General features: G+C 46.1%; 2 protein-coding genes across 4 annotated transcripts in view; one reads left to right on the top strand and one right to left on the bottom strand.

Moving 5' to 3' along the window:
* Window positions 1-15,800, bottom strand: part of LOC128894508 (protein artichoke-like) — a 189,513-nt gene that overhangs the window by 54,783 nt on the left and 118,930 nt on the right. For 2 of the 3 annotated variants that reach the window (XM_054156279.1, XM_054156289.1), the window contains one exon: window positions 7,744-7,834. The gene's annotated coding sequence lies outside the window, so the exon portion shown is untranslated. Of the gene's footprint in view, window positions 1-7,743; window positions 7,835-12,915; window positions 12,982-15,800 lie in introns of those variants that run through there. The other variant, XM_054156295.1, reaches the window with a different exon arrangement.
* LOC128894521 (alpha-glucosidase-like) lies at window positions 1,055-2,956 on the top strand. Its single transcript, XM_054156309.1, has one exon. The coding sequence runs from the start codon at window positions 1,128-1,130 to the stop codon at window positions 2,901-2,903; it is 1,776 nt and encodes a 591-aa protein (XP_054012284.1). The 5' UTR covers window positions 1,055-1,127; the 3' UTR covers window positions 2,904-2,956.

Genomic DNA, 15,800 nt, shown 5'->3' with positions numbered 1-15,800 from the left:
TACTATACATTCAAGCACGACGTAATATTACGTCAGTGGCGATCAACTCTTAGATTTAAAAATAAGCTAATATTATGTCAACTGGTGCCATAAAACGACGTCAGGGGCACCTAGCTATGGATTCAAGAGACACGTCCAGCCTGTAAACATTCTAAGGAAATTCCGAGTGGAAATGGAGTTGGGATTAGAATTAGTTGCGTCGAGCGACGATTTTATTCGTCACGGCGGGTTTCGAGGTTCGCGCGAGTCTTAAATTGGCCCCGACAGCCAGGTTGTAAGAAATAGTCCTGCTAGACTGCAGCCAGCTGTATAATTAGCGACTGGCCGCGATAGCAGTTACGAGGCTGGCACGCATAAACGCGACGGACACGCGAGATCGTGCGGGCTTAGGTGTTTACCATTTCACAAGTGGCCGCGCACCTCGAAGACTCTTATCAGGAGCGAAAGTTGCACGCCTTGGGGTGCATTACACCTTCGTAGGAAATTGCACTCCATACAATAGCGACTGGTGTTTTCATTTTAAACCACGAGACAACGAACAGAAGTTTTGCTATTATTCTCGGGCACAGATGTGTCGACCACGTAAATTTCCGCATGTCTTCCAGAGTCTCTAGCTGTTGAGTAATCCATCGACAGACTAATCCGAGCTGCGGGCAATCATTGTTTACGGTAGATTAGTTGAGATATGATTCAACTAACAAACATCGATAAAGGCGGTAAACTCGAAGCGAAAAACAAGCCACTCGAAGCGATAATACTCGACTTATCATTATGCACTCGCGGGGGAACCTGATTACTCCACTGATTGAAATCAAATAGAAAGCTCACAAAGCCTTTAAGACTACCTCAAGTCCTCATGTCTAATCGATCAATAAGTGGAAAATTACAATCACCTGGTGATCATGCTTACAAGATAAAAGTGCACAACATAATAACAAACAAAGTCGTTATCAACCCAGGCGAAGAAAGCAGTGATTCCATATTTCCACTGCTTATCCGATTTTTATAGTTTAGATACGTCTTATAAAGACATCTCGCGCAGCATTGTATACTGCAGTAGTTTTGATGGAATTGTCAAGAGTTTCAAAGACGTTTCAACAATTCTCATAGTTAGTTTCGATAGAAGCATGATTCGATTAGCGGTGCTCGCATGCGTGCTGGGCGTTGCGCTCGGCTGCAATGTTTACGTGGCGAACAACAACAACAACAACGCGGAATGGCACAGGAACTCCGTGATCTATCAAATCTATCCTAGGAGTTTCAAAGACAGCAATGGCGACGGCATCGGTGACCTAAACGGCATCACCAGCAGGGTAGGCCTTCTCGCAGAGCTGGGAGTCACAGCCCTCTGGCTCTCCCCCATCTACAAGAGCCCACAGGTCGATTTCGGCTACGATATTTCCAACTTCACGGACATCGACCCAGATTATGGCACCCTGGCGGACTTCGACAAGTTGGTGTCCAGAGCCAAGGCCCTAGGACTCAAGGTAATCCTGGACTTCGTACCCAATCACAGCTCCCACGAGCACCCCTGGTTCAAGAAGAGCGTCCTACGGATCAAACCCTACGACGAGTACTACATTTGGATGAAACCCAAGATGGTGAACGGGGTGAGACACCCGCCGAACAACTGGCTGAGCAACTTCCAAGGCTCCGCCTGGGAGTGGAACGACGTCAGGAAGCAATACTACCTGCACCAGTTCGCGACGGGTCAGCCAGACTTGAACTACCGCAGCCCAGCCTTGAAGCAGGAGATGCAGAACGTGTTGACCTTCTGGATGAAACGCGGAGTGGACGGTTTCCGTATCGACGCGGTCAATTTCATGATCGAGAACTCCAAGTTTCTAGACGAGCCCAAATCGAACGTGTCCGGTGTACCCGCGGACGACTACGACAGCTTGAACCATATCTACACGAGGGACCAGAACGAAACCTACGATATCCTGAAGAGCTGGCGGAAGCTAATGGATGATTTCTCCAACAGGACCAAGTCTGGAGCCAGGTTGATCCTCACGGAAGCCTACACGACGCACGAGCTAACGGTCAAGTATTACGACGCTGGTTCCAACGTTCCTTTCAACTTCATGTTCCTCAATCACGAGATAACCAATACATCCACCGCAGCTAACTATAAGAAATTGATCGACAAGTGGGTGAGCAGCGCCCAGGCGGCGAAAAACGTGCCTAACTGGGTGGTAGGTAATCACGACAACAGCAGAGTCGCCACGAGATTCGGGGTTAAGCGAGCTGACCAGATCACGATGCTGTCGATGATACTACCTGGAGTGGCCGTCGTGTACAACGGTGACGAAATCGGCATGGTTGACAGACACTTCACCTATAAGGAGACTGTGGACCCGGCTGGATGCAACGCTGGACCGAACAGGTACTACTTGAAGTCCAGAGACCCGGAGAGGACACCTTACCAATGGGACGACACCATCAGCGCAGGATTCTCTGATAGATCGCACACCTGGTTGCCTGTCAACAACAACTACAAGACGTTGAATCTGCAAGCTCAGAGAAAGGCGACTCAATCCCATTATACAGTGTTCCAGGCTCTGGTTGAGCTGAAGCAGACGCCCGTCCTAGCTAACGGCACCGTCCAGGTGAGCTTGGTCACCGACAAGGTTCTCGGTGTCGTTCGCAGACAAGGATCGGACGTTGTCGTGCTTCTGATCAATTTGGCAGACAGTCCATCCATCGTAGACGCGAAGGCCAAGTTGAATCTCCCGGCAGAATTGATACTTCACATCGCCAGCATTGGATCCAATCTCCCAGTCGGGACGCGCGTTAACACGACCAAGTTGAATCTACCTGGAGCTGCGTCGGTCGTGTACGCCACTCCGGACGTGGTGAAGGAAAAACGCTGGTGCTTCAAAGTAAAAATTTGCCTTAGATAATTTAGAAGAATCATTTAAGAGTATTCCAAGAATAGATGATTTATAGCTGATATTACGGATAAGCATAAGTTTCAATAAATTTTCTTGTTTCTGGTCAAGCTTTAGCTGCTCATAAAGCCTGGGACTCTCATGCCCTTTTTATTCCTCGTCCACTTCATTTTATACTTTTTATTAAGGAAACGAAATTAAATACTACTTCAATCCTCTCCAGGTGGGAAAACTGTTACAAGAAATATTGAGAAATTAATATATTTACGTTTCGTCTACAATAACATTCGACGATTATTTACCTTGGTGGAAATCGTCTGGTAATTAACGATTCTTGTTGATTTCTAATTAGCAATTATGATTTCGTACTAAAGTCGTTATTATTAAGGAACTTTTAATTAAGCCGTACGATTTTTTCCGCTATGCGAACGCAATTTACGCGACTGCATAATTAAGACGTCCTTCAAATATTAATAAATCTCAGATCGAGTCAGAGGGAATTCTCCGCGGTGAAAAGGATGAATTATTGGCCATAATTTAACGTCGAACTTTCAAACAAGCAACAATCCCGATCAACGTCTTCTGAAAATATAAATCGCTGAGACATGAAACGAATTACAGTTTCGAGATTCTTTAAGGGCGTCCTCGAGTTAATCAGTTTTAAAAGAGGCCGTTTTTCTCAAAACACTGTTTTAAAATTTCCTTAAAAAGGTATTAGAGAAATTGGAGAAAGATAGTGAATATTTACAAAACGATATTCATAAACTGTATCGCGTAATTTCTGTAAACATGAAATTCTTCGGTTTACAAAGGTTTCTCGGGAGGATAGAGCTCCTCTTTCGTCAGCGTGGATCGATGCCCTTATTTTCCGCACGGTTTTTCCTTTGCGCTCGCAATCGAAGGAAAAACGCGCACAGCCAATCCGCAGACCGTTAATTAACCATCTGCTTCCTCGTTTAATGCAACTGAATTATTTAGCACATCGTAGTCGGGCGGCGCTATTTTCCTCGGAAATTCTATGAATTTCCGAATATTCAAAGAATAATTGCACGTTCTCCTTGAGTCACAACATTCTTAAAAAAGTTGCTGTTTACGAAATGAAATATGAATGCAGAATATGGTCGCTCAGATGGAAGAATTAATCTCAGGTTTTTCCATTAAAAGTGCCACGAACAGGTTCTTGTATTTGCATTCATTTCTGTCTTAAGGGAAATCAACTGTGAAACAAACGGACCTTCAAACCGTCGCAAACAGGCTTGACTTAACATCACAGTAGACTTTCTGCAATAATCAATTATCTCCCAAGCTCGAGCAAAGGATTCTATTATTAATTTCGATTCTATAGTTGCTACAGTTACGGTACTGTAAAACAAACGAACCTTCAAACAATTGCAAACAGGCTTGGGCCTAACATCACAGTAAATTTCTGCAACAATCAATTATCTTCCAAGCTCGACCAGAGGATTCGACTCCGAATCTTAATTCTTCAGTTCCAAAGTTTGCAACGACTTCAAATAAATCCTTCCACACGCGTTCAAACATGTCGAAAAAAGAAGAACGTATTCAAACATCATAAAATTTCACGCGTAGTGTTTAAAAATGGTTCAATTTAATGCACAATGAGGACACAGCTGTTACCCACAGACAATCGACGACTTCCATTGTTCCAACTAGCCTCGCAAAGTCTGGCCAATGGCAGCGCTGACCGTAAACCTAGTCTTGAGCGTCACGCGTCAACGGCGTTCCAGGAAATTCAGCGAGCAAGTCGGTAGCCGAGCGAAGAGCATTGTTTGGTCGTTCCAGCAAGACGCAGCGAAGGGTGGGCTCGCATGAAGAGCGTACGCACACGAGTGCTCGCGGAAGTCCTCAAGTTTTCATGCAGACGCTGGCTCGCAGTGCAGCCAGCACACCGGGGCTGCGCCAATCACGTTGAGTGCACATTCTTCAACCTATCCTCCTGTCCCTTGTTCCCGTTATTTCTCTTCCTCTTTCAGACGTCGCCAGAGACACTTGGAAAGGATGCGCTCACAACATCGACTTCATTTGTGTACACACGGCACACGTACCCGTGCTCGAGACCCGCCGAGAATCGACGCAGACGTTTCTCCGTGGCCTCTATTCTTCCAGGAAACTGCTGCCTGGCCCGACGTTTTCGCCCAATGGGATCAATCACGAACTTTTCCACATCCTAACTTGAAAATCCTCGAGATATGTCAGACCCCATTGCGTTTCCAGTTAGAACTGGTACACACCGACGCTGTCAGCGTTCCGATTCTTCTGCATCATCGGCTACTTCGCGATTCGCCAAGGAAATGGTAGGCGCGTTCCATTTTCGATTATAAGTTGTTTCTGCCTCCTGCCGTTGACATCAGTTGTGGGTGTATTCGGGATGTAACTTAATATTTTGTGTAGCTATCGATCCAGGTTCTCGTTAATCTTTTAACAGCGAAGCGAGCATATGTACACCCTCGAATAGTAGACTTAGACAGCTTGACTGACCATGAAAAGTCAACGTATAATTTTCTGAGAATATCTTCTTATAGAGAACGACGAGTCGAATTTTTTCCAATAAAAATTGGAAACTTAAACGATGCTTCGAGCCGCGAGGTGCAAAGCACTATAACTATTTCAATTTTATTATTGAACTGGTTTACCCTGTTCGCCATTTTTCCAGGATAAACGGTGCGTCGTTTCTCGACGATAAGATCAATCACGATTGTGTCTTTGTTCGGCAATTTCTCTCGATAGTGTGCATTTGATGCGGTAAACGATCAGTTCGGATGCTCTGTATCAATCGCGGTGTATCATGTTCTCGCTTATGCTGTGGCGAGATACAGATTGCACTGTGCAGCGAACGAGATGCGGAACGTATCGGACTGGCCGCGATACTATTTGAATATTGACCACCTGGTGCACCGAACGACATAATTATGACGCATCAGGGCTTCATTTGTGTTATTAGTGTGGCCAACCGGAAGATTGATTGCTCATCTTGTCGCTCGAATGTTTAACGACAGATCCGGCACACGGGGAATATTGTTCTATCTACACCAATCGGTATACTGAATGAGAAAGGTGATCACTTTAGGGCAAATATAGCGCAGCAAAATGTTGCTTTTATGGATTGCTAATTAATCATAAGAAGTATAAGTATTTCGCAAAGAATACCAAACAATTCATCGTACTATTGGCTAAGATGGAAGCTAGATTGTGAACATTGTAAGGTTAGGTAAATTCTGCAGAAAATGTGAAAGCTATTTCACTTCCAACCACAGCCAGTACTTGGTTCTCCTGCCGCAGGTCGAATTCCTGCGTACATTCGACCGCAACTGAGTTCTCTATTCCCTAACCTCAAAATTACCCAGAAATATTACACTCGTTACATTTTCAGTTTCAAACACAAGCTTCTCTCTGTTTCCCTCGGTAACATCCTTCTATGTATATAGTACAATTCATTCCCAGGGTGTCCCAGAATTAATGTAAGAACCGGAAATAAGGGGTAGCTGAGACGATTCTGAACAAGAATTTCCTTTGCAAAAATGTCGTATAATGTTTTGTTTTTGAAATATTAACGATAAACCATCGACCAATCACAGCGCTCGAGTAGCCCGCGCTCAGCCGCGAGAGGCTGGCTCGAGTCAGGAGGGTTGGGCCAGCCATTCGGGTCAGCCTCTCGCGGCTGAGCGCGAGCTCCTCGGACGCTGTGATTGGTCGATGGTTTTTCGTTAATAATTCAAAATTGAAGCACCTTCCGAGATTTTTGTAAAGAGAAGTGTGGTTCAGAGTCGGTTCAGGTTTCAGCTACCCTCTGAGAAGACAAAATTCTACCTCGTCCGCCTTCAAGTCATCGAGGTCCGAATCTTATCACTTGAAAGCGTGATAGGTGGTAATGTTTAACTTGAGTTGAGAGAAATTAGTCAGTGGATTGTTCGAGCTGATTAAATAGTATTTCCCAGTCATAGGTAGGCGCAAATGAACCGAATAACGTGTTACACCGCTTTCAAACGACTGTCTCGATTTTATCACTCGAAAGCGGGAACCACCGGCATAACCTGCTTTTACTAACGGAGAGAAATCTGAAAATTTCTGCACGGTATCCCCAAAAATGTTAAACTCTTATCGCTCGCCAACGCCACTGGCTGACTTGCTTTATCCGGACAGCCATTTCTTTCGCCTCCGCGGAGCACATTGAGGCATTTCTCACGCTGTCGCGCACAAAATTCCACCGCGTCCAGGCAGCATCGTAGCCATCCTCGGCGTTCCAGCATCCAGTAATCCGCACCAAATATTTCGACGGGGCGGAAGTCCCCGAGAGCCCAGTCTTATTTGCCGCGTGGTAACTCACAGCCTCTTAATTAATTCGTGGTCTTCCCGTCCCGTAGCTTCCTGGGTCTCTCTCGCTCCCGTTGGCTGGAACCTTTCGACGCCTGTTTCCTTCCTTTCGTACTCGTGGACCGTGAATTTCCGAGAAGAACTCCGCCATTCAAAGACCCCCGCTATCCGCGATGCTATCCGGCCCTTCCCCCCTTTTCTCTTTGCCTTTTAATTCCGTTGCAACGACGGCGGAGTCGCCCGCGTGCAATTTACCGTTCGCGAGCGAAGAGTTTACAAAGGTCGAGCGCGGGGTCTCCGTGAAACAGTAATCCTTCCACGCGTATTCCAATTAATTCGCACAATGCCCCCGGGGAACACCTAGGCGGGGAATCGATTCCCGTAGGGATCGCGCGTAACCCTGGGATGGTTATCGGGCGTCGAACGTTATCTCGTTAGCGTTGGAGGGGTCGCATTATCATAAAATCGAAGCACGTAACGAGCGTGGCAGCGTCGACGGGGTAAAAATAGCTGGACTCACCCCTGCTCGTCGCGCGAGTCCTATTTGCGGCTGACTGTCCTCGGATGCACCAACGGGGTGTCTCGTTCGGCCGACGCGCAGACGGCTGTTCCTGCAACAGTAGATCAAAATTAATTAACGGGGAGGATAGAAGGGGAAATATTGGCAAACAGCGATCAATCTGAGATCCTAGTTGCGCGATGGAAATTTTTACCCAACTACAAGAAATCAAGCATTTTAGGCTTTGAGCAACGATGGTTAGAGTTTGGAACGATTTGTAGTGGCTAGATATTTTTTTTGCTCGAAAGAGAGAGTACTGTATTGTGTAGAGGTTATGTTGAACGAGATATACGTATTATTGGGAATCAGCCAAGGATCTAAAGATTCCGGTGATCCCAATTATAGATTAGCAGTTTTCGTCGAACTTGCCATAATTTACTGAATTAAATATTCATCCCGGTTTCACGAACACTGCGGTCGCTCGCCAGTCTGCACACGTATCGAAAATTTAGATTACGTCTTTCCCAGCTGTCTACAGGTGCACGCTAGGTAATGAATACCTCATTGGCAACGGACTTCTCGAAGCACTCACGAGTAAATGCATTCTAATTCTCAAACATTCGCCGAACTTCAAACTTCACATGCACATCCGCCTAATTCGGGATAACGGTCGCTATTCAACAATAGTCCGTTTGGCACTTGCTTCCGCACGTCTATCGAAATTCTATGGAGGTTAGGTTAACAGAAGAACAGTTATTTTTAGATTTACACTCGAGACTTGTGGCACTGATGGCACTAGACACTTGTGGTATTAGGCATTAGGCACTCGTGATACTGAGCACTTGTGATACTAGGCACTCGTGGTACTAGGCACTCGTAGCATTAAGCACTTGTGGTACTATGCACTCATGGTACTAGGCACTCGTGATATTGGACGCTCGTAATACTAGGAACTCGTAACATTAGGCACTCGTAATATTAGGAACTCGTGGTACTAGGCACTCGTAGCATTAAGCACTTGTGGTACTATGCACTCGTGGTATTAGACACTCGTGGTACTAAGCACTCGTTGTATTAGGCACTTGTGGTACTAGGCACTCGTGATACTAGGGACTCGTACATTAGGTACTCATAATATTAGGCACTCGTAATATTAGGAACTTGTGGTACTAGGCACTCGTTGTATTAGGCACTTGTGCTACTAAGCTCTCATGGTGCTAGAAACATATGGCACTCAGTACTCGCGGCACGAGGTACAATAAAGACGCATTATGATTACTATTATTGTTCCGCACGGTTTTACCGCAATTCGACGATAAGCCGCCGTCATATCGGTAAACAGGGAACACCGATATCCTGATTGTCGTATCCAATTTGCCCCGCGTGCGAAACGTCCCCCCTGAGAGCGTCATCCCTTCGCCCTCTTCGTTTCACCGCGTACACGCGGGACGCCTCGGTGGACGATTTCGCGCGGCGGATTTTATGCACGGCCCGAATCCAATTACCCCGAATAATTTATCGACGAATCACAGACGTTAATGACATCGGGCCGAATTAGGCGTGCTTTCGAAAAGAGCGGACGATCAGAGCCGGGAGAACGGCTCGCCGTCGTCAATTAGTATTCGCCGCGCGGATAAAGTTCGCGTTTTTACGTTCGAGAGGAACGCTCGATTATTCGCGCGGCGCTCGATGCATATTTTCTACCGATCGTTCTCGCGATTCTGATTGCTTTTCGACCCGGGCTGACTCGCGTTACATTCGTTCCCTGTTTTCACGCTTCTCGCGTCGATCGAACCTTTAAATATTCGCTCGCAATTTTAAATTTCTTTAACGAAAATTCGTTTTACCGTTGTAACGTTATTTTCAAACGGATCATTCGTTGTACCAGAGGAATTATATCATAATATTCGATCTGTGATTAATATCGTATTTTTTAAACATCGGATCTCTACTTTTGGTCACAGACACGTTTCACTACCCACGTGTCCCTGAAATTTCGGCATCGTTTCAGGAATGAATCAGACAAGTGCGCAAGAAGTTTGCCAGGAATGAGGAAGCGATCGTTCAACGTCGTCGACAGCGGGGGTCGCAAAAACCATGCCCGGGATGCATTTCACGCGTGAAACTGGAACCGTTTCGATCTCGTTTCGGCGAGACCTGGTCGTATTCCCTAGGGAGATCGTTCTAAGTGGGTCCAAAATTGCTGCAGACGCCGACGCCTAGTGAAGTATTAGCTGCTATTTATCAGTTAACTTTCCGTTCTTGCGGACACAACCTCCGGAATACCGCTTAGTCAGGAAGTACAAGTGGTCGGGGCGGCTCGACGTAGGGGCGGAAGGGGTTGGGGTAAGGATCGTGCTCGGTAGGAAACTTCTCTGTTCGAGGGAGATATATCTTTGGCCTTCTTTCGTTTGACATCGCCGCGAAGAGCCGTGTTCGAAAAGTTTTAATGATTTCTGGCTCTGCCATCCGTCAGAACGGTGCTCCAGAGATCTGATGGACTTTTGGAAAACAAACGAAGGGATTTTTTTCAATCTGTAGCCTCGTTTGCTCCCGATGCAACCTGATCGTCGTTATCGAACAGTGAAACATTTCGATAAAAATTGTTATGGCAGTTCTGCTACAACAAAACTTTTACTGCTGACTCCTATCATTTCTTTGGTTCACTTTGTAAGCTCTACTGTTTATATTTCTGGTTATGTTGTTTAATTAATAAAATACCCTATTATAATCGTTGCTATTTACTTTTTATTTATCTTGCTTGTACCTGGACGCAACGAAATATTTCATGGCCGAACTACATCGAAGGTTGACTTTTATCACCTGTATCAAATGTCGATGGCTGAAAGTGCAGGACTGATAAATATTTCAATTTTTTCGTCACCCCCGAAGTACCTCGGGGAATTCAAATTGATTTTTTGAATGCCTCGCTCCCCCAGGAGACGCGAGGTAGCCAGTGAAGCGTGTCAGTGATTTTTAGCGATTTTATCACACAAGCGCTGTTTATTAATGAAACTCGATTTCTCCCGCGCCCCGGCTGCATCACTTTTTACAGCGCGACACCCTCGCTTCACATGTTCGATTTCATAAACGTCGAACGACGTTTTTATCGCGCGTCAACTCGGCCTTCAGTCTTTTCGAAATATTGTTTCGTATTAGAAGTTGAAGGATCGAAGTTTTTATTTTAATACTAAAGTATAGTTTTCTGCTTTAAAAATAATACAAGAACGATTCGTGTAATAATTTATAAAACTTAAAGATTTTAATTCAAAATATATTTTAAATTCCAAGGAATATTAATATTGTTTCCATTTTCTCGCGGCCAACATGAACATAAAAAAATACTACCTGACCGCTTGTTACGTACCCCATAAACAAACAAGGTATACAGTATAGCCACAAAAAATTCCCAAAGATACCATCCGTTTCGGCACCGCTAAGTTGGCATTAGCCCTTAATTGGGTCCTGAAACAAGGATACCCACGTGACGTCCAACGTGTCAATTAACTGGCTAATTCAAAGGGTTACGCGAGACGATCAACTTTATCCCGAAGGTTGTTGGAAAACGCGATAAAGGGGTGCTTGAGACGATCACGAAGCCTCGTTTTTAATTCGCCGGTTTCGCCGGTCGCTTTTGTTCCCTGGAACTCGGCTCGACCTGCTAACGAACTTTCCCGTCGCGTTGAAAATGTTATCAGTCGGCGGGCGTGCCGCTTCAACTCGTCCCGTGATGTCGTAAAGTAACTTCGAGCCATATTGTCGCTGGGACGCTTTTATGGTTAATAGCGTGCCATTTAATTATCATAAACGCGCGGGCGGACGAGCCGAGCGAGGAACTTTTGTTTCGAACGCCGCGACAATGTGAGCGTCGTTCAATGAATCGTCTGCGCATTAACGATACATGGCGGGACGCTCACGGTGAAAACGTTACACGTGAACGTGCAACTTCTCTTGTGTTTCCCCACCGCCGTTTCATACCTTTTTCATTTTTGACCGCGTGGAAATATCGTACAGATAACGTCGCGGAACAGAACACCTCTGTCCAAGGTTATCTAGAGGTTGTTAGCTACCTTGAACCTTGATCCCTAGACGAGGATAACATTCTAAGAATAGACTAGAATTTTCTAATTACAGAACGATGTAAATACAAATGTTGTGCCTTATTTTTCTACGTACTTTTCTTCGGCAGAAATACAGTTTCTTCATCAGATAGGAAGCTTTCTAATCCCCTTAGGAAAATAAGCAGTCTAGTAACTTTCAATGCTTCCTTCAGTGTACCACCCACACGTTACTGACATTCGAAGAATTCATCTCAAGTCGAAATGCAAATGACCTCGAAGTCTCGGAACGTATGTCCTCGACTGACCACTCCATCAATCATAATATTCCAACCAATGCATCCCAAACCACCCTTCACCGTCGATCACAAAAAGTCTCCTCTCAAGTGGACCATCCCATCGGCAAAAACGCCATTGTTTCATGGGCCATCGACGAAGCGTTGTATCATACTTGGACGTACCCCGAAGCGCGTGCAACTCTGAACGCAGACACGGCTAACAGCATTAGCACCCTTCCCCAGGACCCGGGGTCCTTTGAGGGCGGCGTGGCGGCCGAATACCAATCAGTTATGTCAATTGGCCCCAACAAAGTAATGAATGGTAATTGCGAGCCGCCATACGTTCGTCCGCGTCGCGGCGTCTCCGCCCCGGTCCCGGCGTGTCCCGTTGTCCATCCGTCACGAGTCCATCCATCCCTTCATCGATTTTAAATCGTGTAACTTGATTCAGGCGCGGGCCAGCCGGTCAAAGGGGGTTGGTAATCATCGTCGAGTCCGCTCAGACACATCGACGTTCCCCACAAACCGTCCGGGGAAAGTTTCTCTCGACGAGTGGACCCTAGGGACTGTCTGGTATGTAGCCTGTCGGAGGGTTTCCGGTGAACTTTTTCGCCCTCCGTTCGAGTCGGGGGTTTTATTCCGTTGGAAACTCGTTTAAATATCGGTTAAGGCAGTGACTGGCTGCGAGGGTTGTTCGACGGAGACACGGAGGTAGGGGTAGATTGCGCTAGGGAGTCTTATGATGATGTGGAAATTAGGGTTCGCGGAGGATGTACATCAAGGAGCCACTTTGGCCCCTAGAGGGGCTAAAGGTTTGGCTAGGAAATGATGAGTTCTGAGATGATCGATGCAATTACCTCTGCCGCGAGTCCCGGGGTACGGAATTCCGTCGAGCGAAGTCTTATCTACGGGTAGATAGGTCTGGAAGCGAGTTAGGTAGCGCTATAGTATTCGATGGCCACCGTGTCTTACACCTCCGCGTATGTTGTCGCGCGTGTTTAGAATTTTGAAGTATCCGACAGGTACCGGAGCGTTTCGTCAATTAATTCATAATGGCGGGCGTTTTTTCAACTCGTTGGACTAATGATTCAAGGTACATTGAAGGCCCCAGCCCTGAAACAGTTAAAGACAAAAAGAATGGCCGACCACGTTGGTCTCGTTATTCTCGCATCGCGCTCCATGCTTTGCGAAACTGTGGAACGTGCAGTGTGTGCCAGATATGAGCGAAACCATGGGTGCACCTCTGTCTACCTGTTATCTGCTAATTACGCAAGGTAATTACGCATCTTGCATGACCACCGGTCGCGTGGCTTGGGAAAAGTGGGATTCCGGCCAAGCGATTACGCTCGGTGTTTTCATGCAAGGCCATGTTTTATTGTCGCTGGCGGACAAGAGAGAAGGGGAGAGTGTTTCTATTATCAGACTCGACGGAACATTTTCTCATCTCGATCCTGGCCTGTCCATTTCATTTATCCTGAACATTATTTATTCCGTAGATTATTTGACAGCTTAACAGTTGATAATTAATAGTGTCGGAGTCTAAACGAAAAATAAGGCACGGGGATTCGAAGCTACGATCCTCGGATCCACAGTCGACCGCTTTACCTACGCGACCAATTCCGTATCCTACGTTTCGTGTTGTTGTTTTGACTCCTTATTGTTGAGTATGGGAGGCGCAGATACTACAATAGCTCTTGCCAATGAACCTTAAATACAAGCTTTCATTGACTGTCAGCTCACAATGTTCTTTTGCTAGCGCGAGTGTCCATTCCTCGGTTATGTAATTCGTGTCGCATGAACAGCGTCACGTGATCCGCGATCGATGCGCCCTTTTTTCCGTCCGGCGTACGTTTCCCGCGATCTTCAAAGACGCTACGAAGTCACATTGTTGTTAACAATGTTCTTGATAGACACCCCTTAAAGTCTCGGGACCGTTCCAACGCTGGTTCAATTACCTCCGGCTTTTTGTAGCTTCTTTGTCGCTGGAGACCGGCCACAGTAATTACGCGGAGGAACTCATAGCTTAGCGTGGGTAATTAATGGACCGCGGAGGAACGGGCTAATAATTGTTTACCAGCCTCGACAAATCGCGCCGTTAATTTTCCGCGGCAGTTCCATCGCGGCGGTTTTTCCTCGCAGGATTTTTTTCCCCCGACCGAAGCCGCGGTGATTGCTTTTGGGATTCGGTGTTGGATGCTGCGTACGCGAGAAGCGAAAGGGATTTGAGTTTCCTCTCCCCGAACGAGATAATTGAATCCAACTAGCGAAGCTTTCGTTTTTCGAACAAAAACTGTATCTCCGAGCATGGGTCTCTGTTCCGTGCGCTATGGAGTAACGGGGAGGGGGAAGGTGCGGCGATTTCGGAAGGCGACCCGTTGCAAATCCTCGATAAATCGTTACAACGATTAACACGTCACTTCTATTAACAATTTCCACCTGAATCGAATTCCTCCAGCTCCTCCACATCCGATCAAACCGTCCTCAACAATTACCTGGCAACACGATTCCGATTAACGACCAGATTCCAATTAATCCTATCCACGAAAATTACAGAATCGAATTAAATTGCTGTTTACATGGATCGCGTTCTTCCGTATACAGCTGTTTATGATCGAAATCACCGATTCAACGTCGCGTCGGGCACGCAGTGGAACAGGACTAGCCGGCGGTACGCGCCAGACGTTGACAAACATTGATTTCACTATAGCTAGAGATTGAAATTCACCGATACAATTCGCTGTTTACCCGCCTCCGCCGGTCGTTCTCGACCGCTTTCGGGGACTCTAGTGTCTCCATTCTTTGTGGCCGCTTCGTCTTACGAGGCGACTCCATCGGGGAGTGTTGATGTACCCACCTCGTTTGCTGCCACCTCGAAAAGCATCGAGGCGATAATGCGCCACCTGAGCACCACGAGTCTCGTGATTGCTTGCGGGCCCTCGATTTACCGATCGACACTTGTTGTGCGGTTCTTTAAGCTCGGTTTAATACTCTCCATTAGCCGATAACTGGGGATCCTTTGGTTTTGTGTAACGCCGCTCTTTAGAATGCCCCCGTCACGTCTTCGACATATTAAGCTCGAACACCTTGGCGAGCTGTTTGAGAATTTATTGCGAGGAAACGGTACGGTCAATTCAGCTGAGATTTTTATCAGGCATTTAATATGCTTTCGCGATACAGGAAATATTTTTTTTAAGATTATCCTATGAATAATTTTTATGGTATTGTTAGTTGAAAAAGCGAAGCAGTGTTCTAACAGCAAGATGGATATTTTTACTATAAATTGAATTAACTCAACAAACCAACGTTATTTATAACCGTCAGGTGATCCTCTATAAAACACCGTCTGAGATCATTTCAGAATTTTCAAAAGTAACCGAATGGTAGCCTTTTAAAGATACATACAACCCTTATGGAGCGAGACACGAGTAACTCAATTTTCAGAGTATGCAAGAACAGAACGAAAAACAGGAGCATTCTCTTGAATTCGAAAATGTGAAATCTTATTCCGTGCTCGCCGAAATTATCGCCAGCGTGCTTGTGCCCCTTCCGCAAACAACGAGAGTCAACAACAAAGCGCTGCGGATCCCAGAACTCCACTAATTAATTCTTCGTTCATATTGCGTAAACACTTACACGCTCCTAGGCTCAGCGAAATTTTAATGAGCGTTAAAGTTGAGCCAGTACGCTTACTCGGTAAGCAGACGCGAAAAATCGAAAGCGCCAGTTTTTCAGGCGATGGTGG

Source organism: Hylaeus anthracinus, unplaced genomic scaffold (assembly GCF_026225885.1).
Source record: "Hylaeus anthracinus isolate JK02 unplaced genomic scaffold, UHH_iyHylAnth1.0_haploid 0, whole genome shotgun sequence".
Classification (NCBI taxonomy): domain Eukaryota; kingdom Metazoa; phylum Arthropoda; class Insecta; order Hymenoptera; family Colletidae; genus Hylaeus; species Hylaeus anthracinus.
The sequence above is the reverse complement of the archived record's forward strand: the minus strand, read 5'-3'. Positions and strand labels throughout refer to the sequence as shown.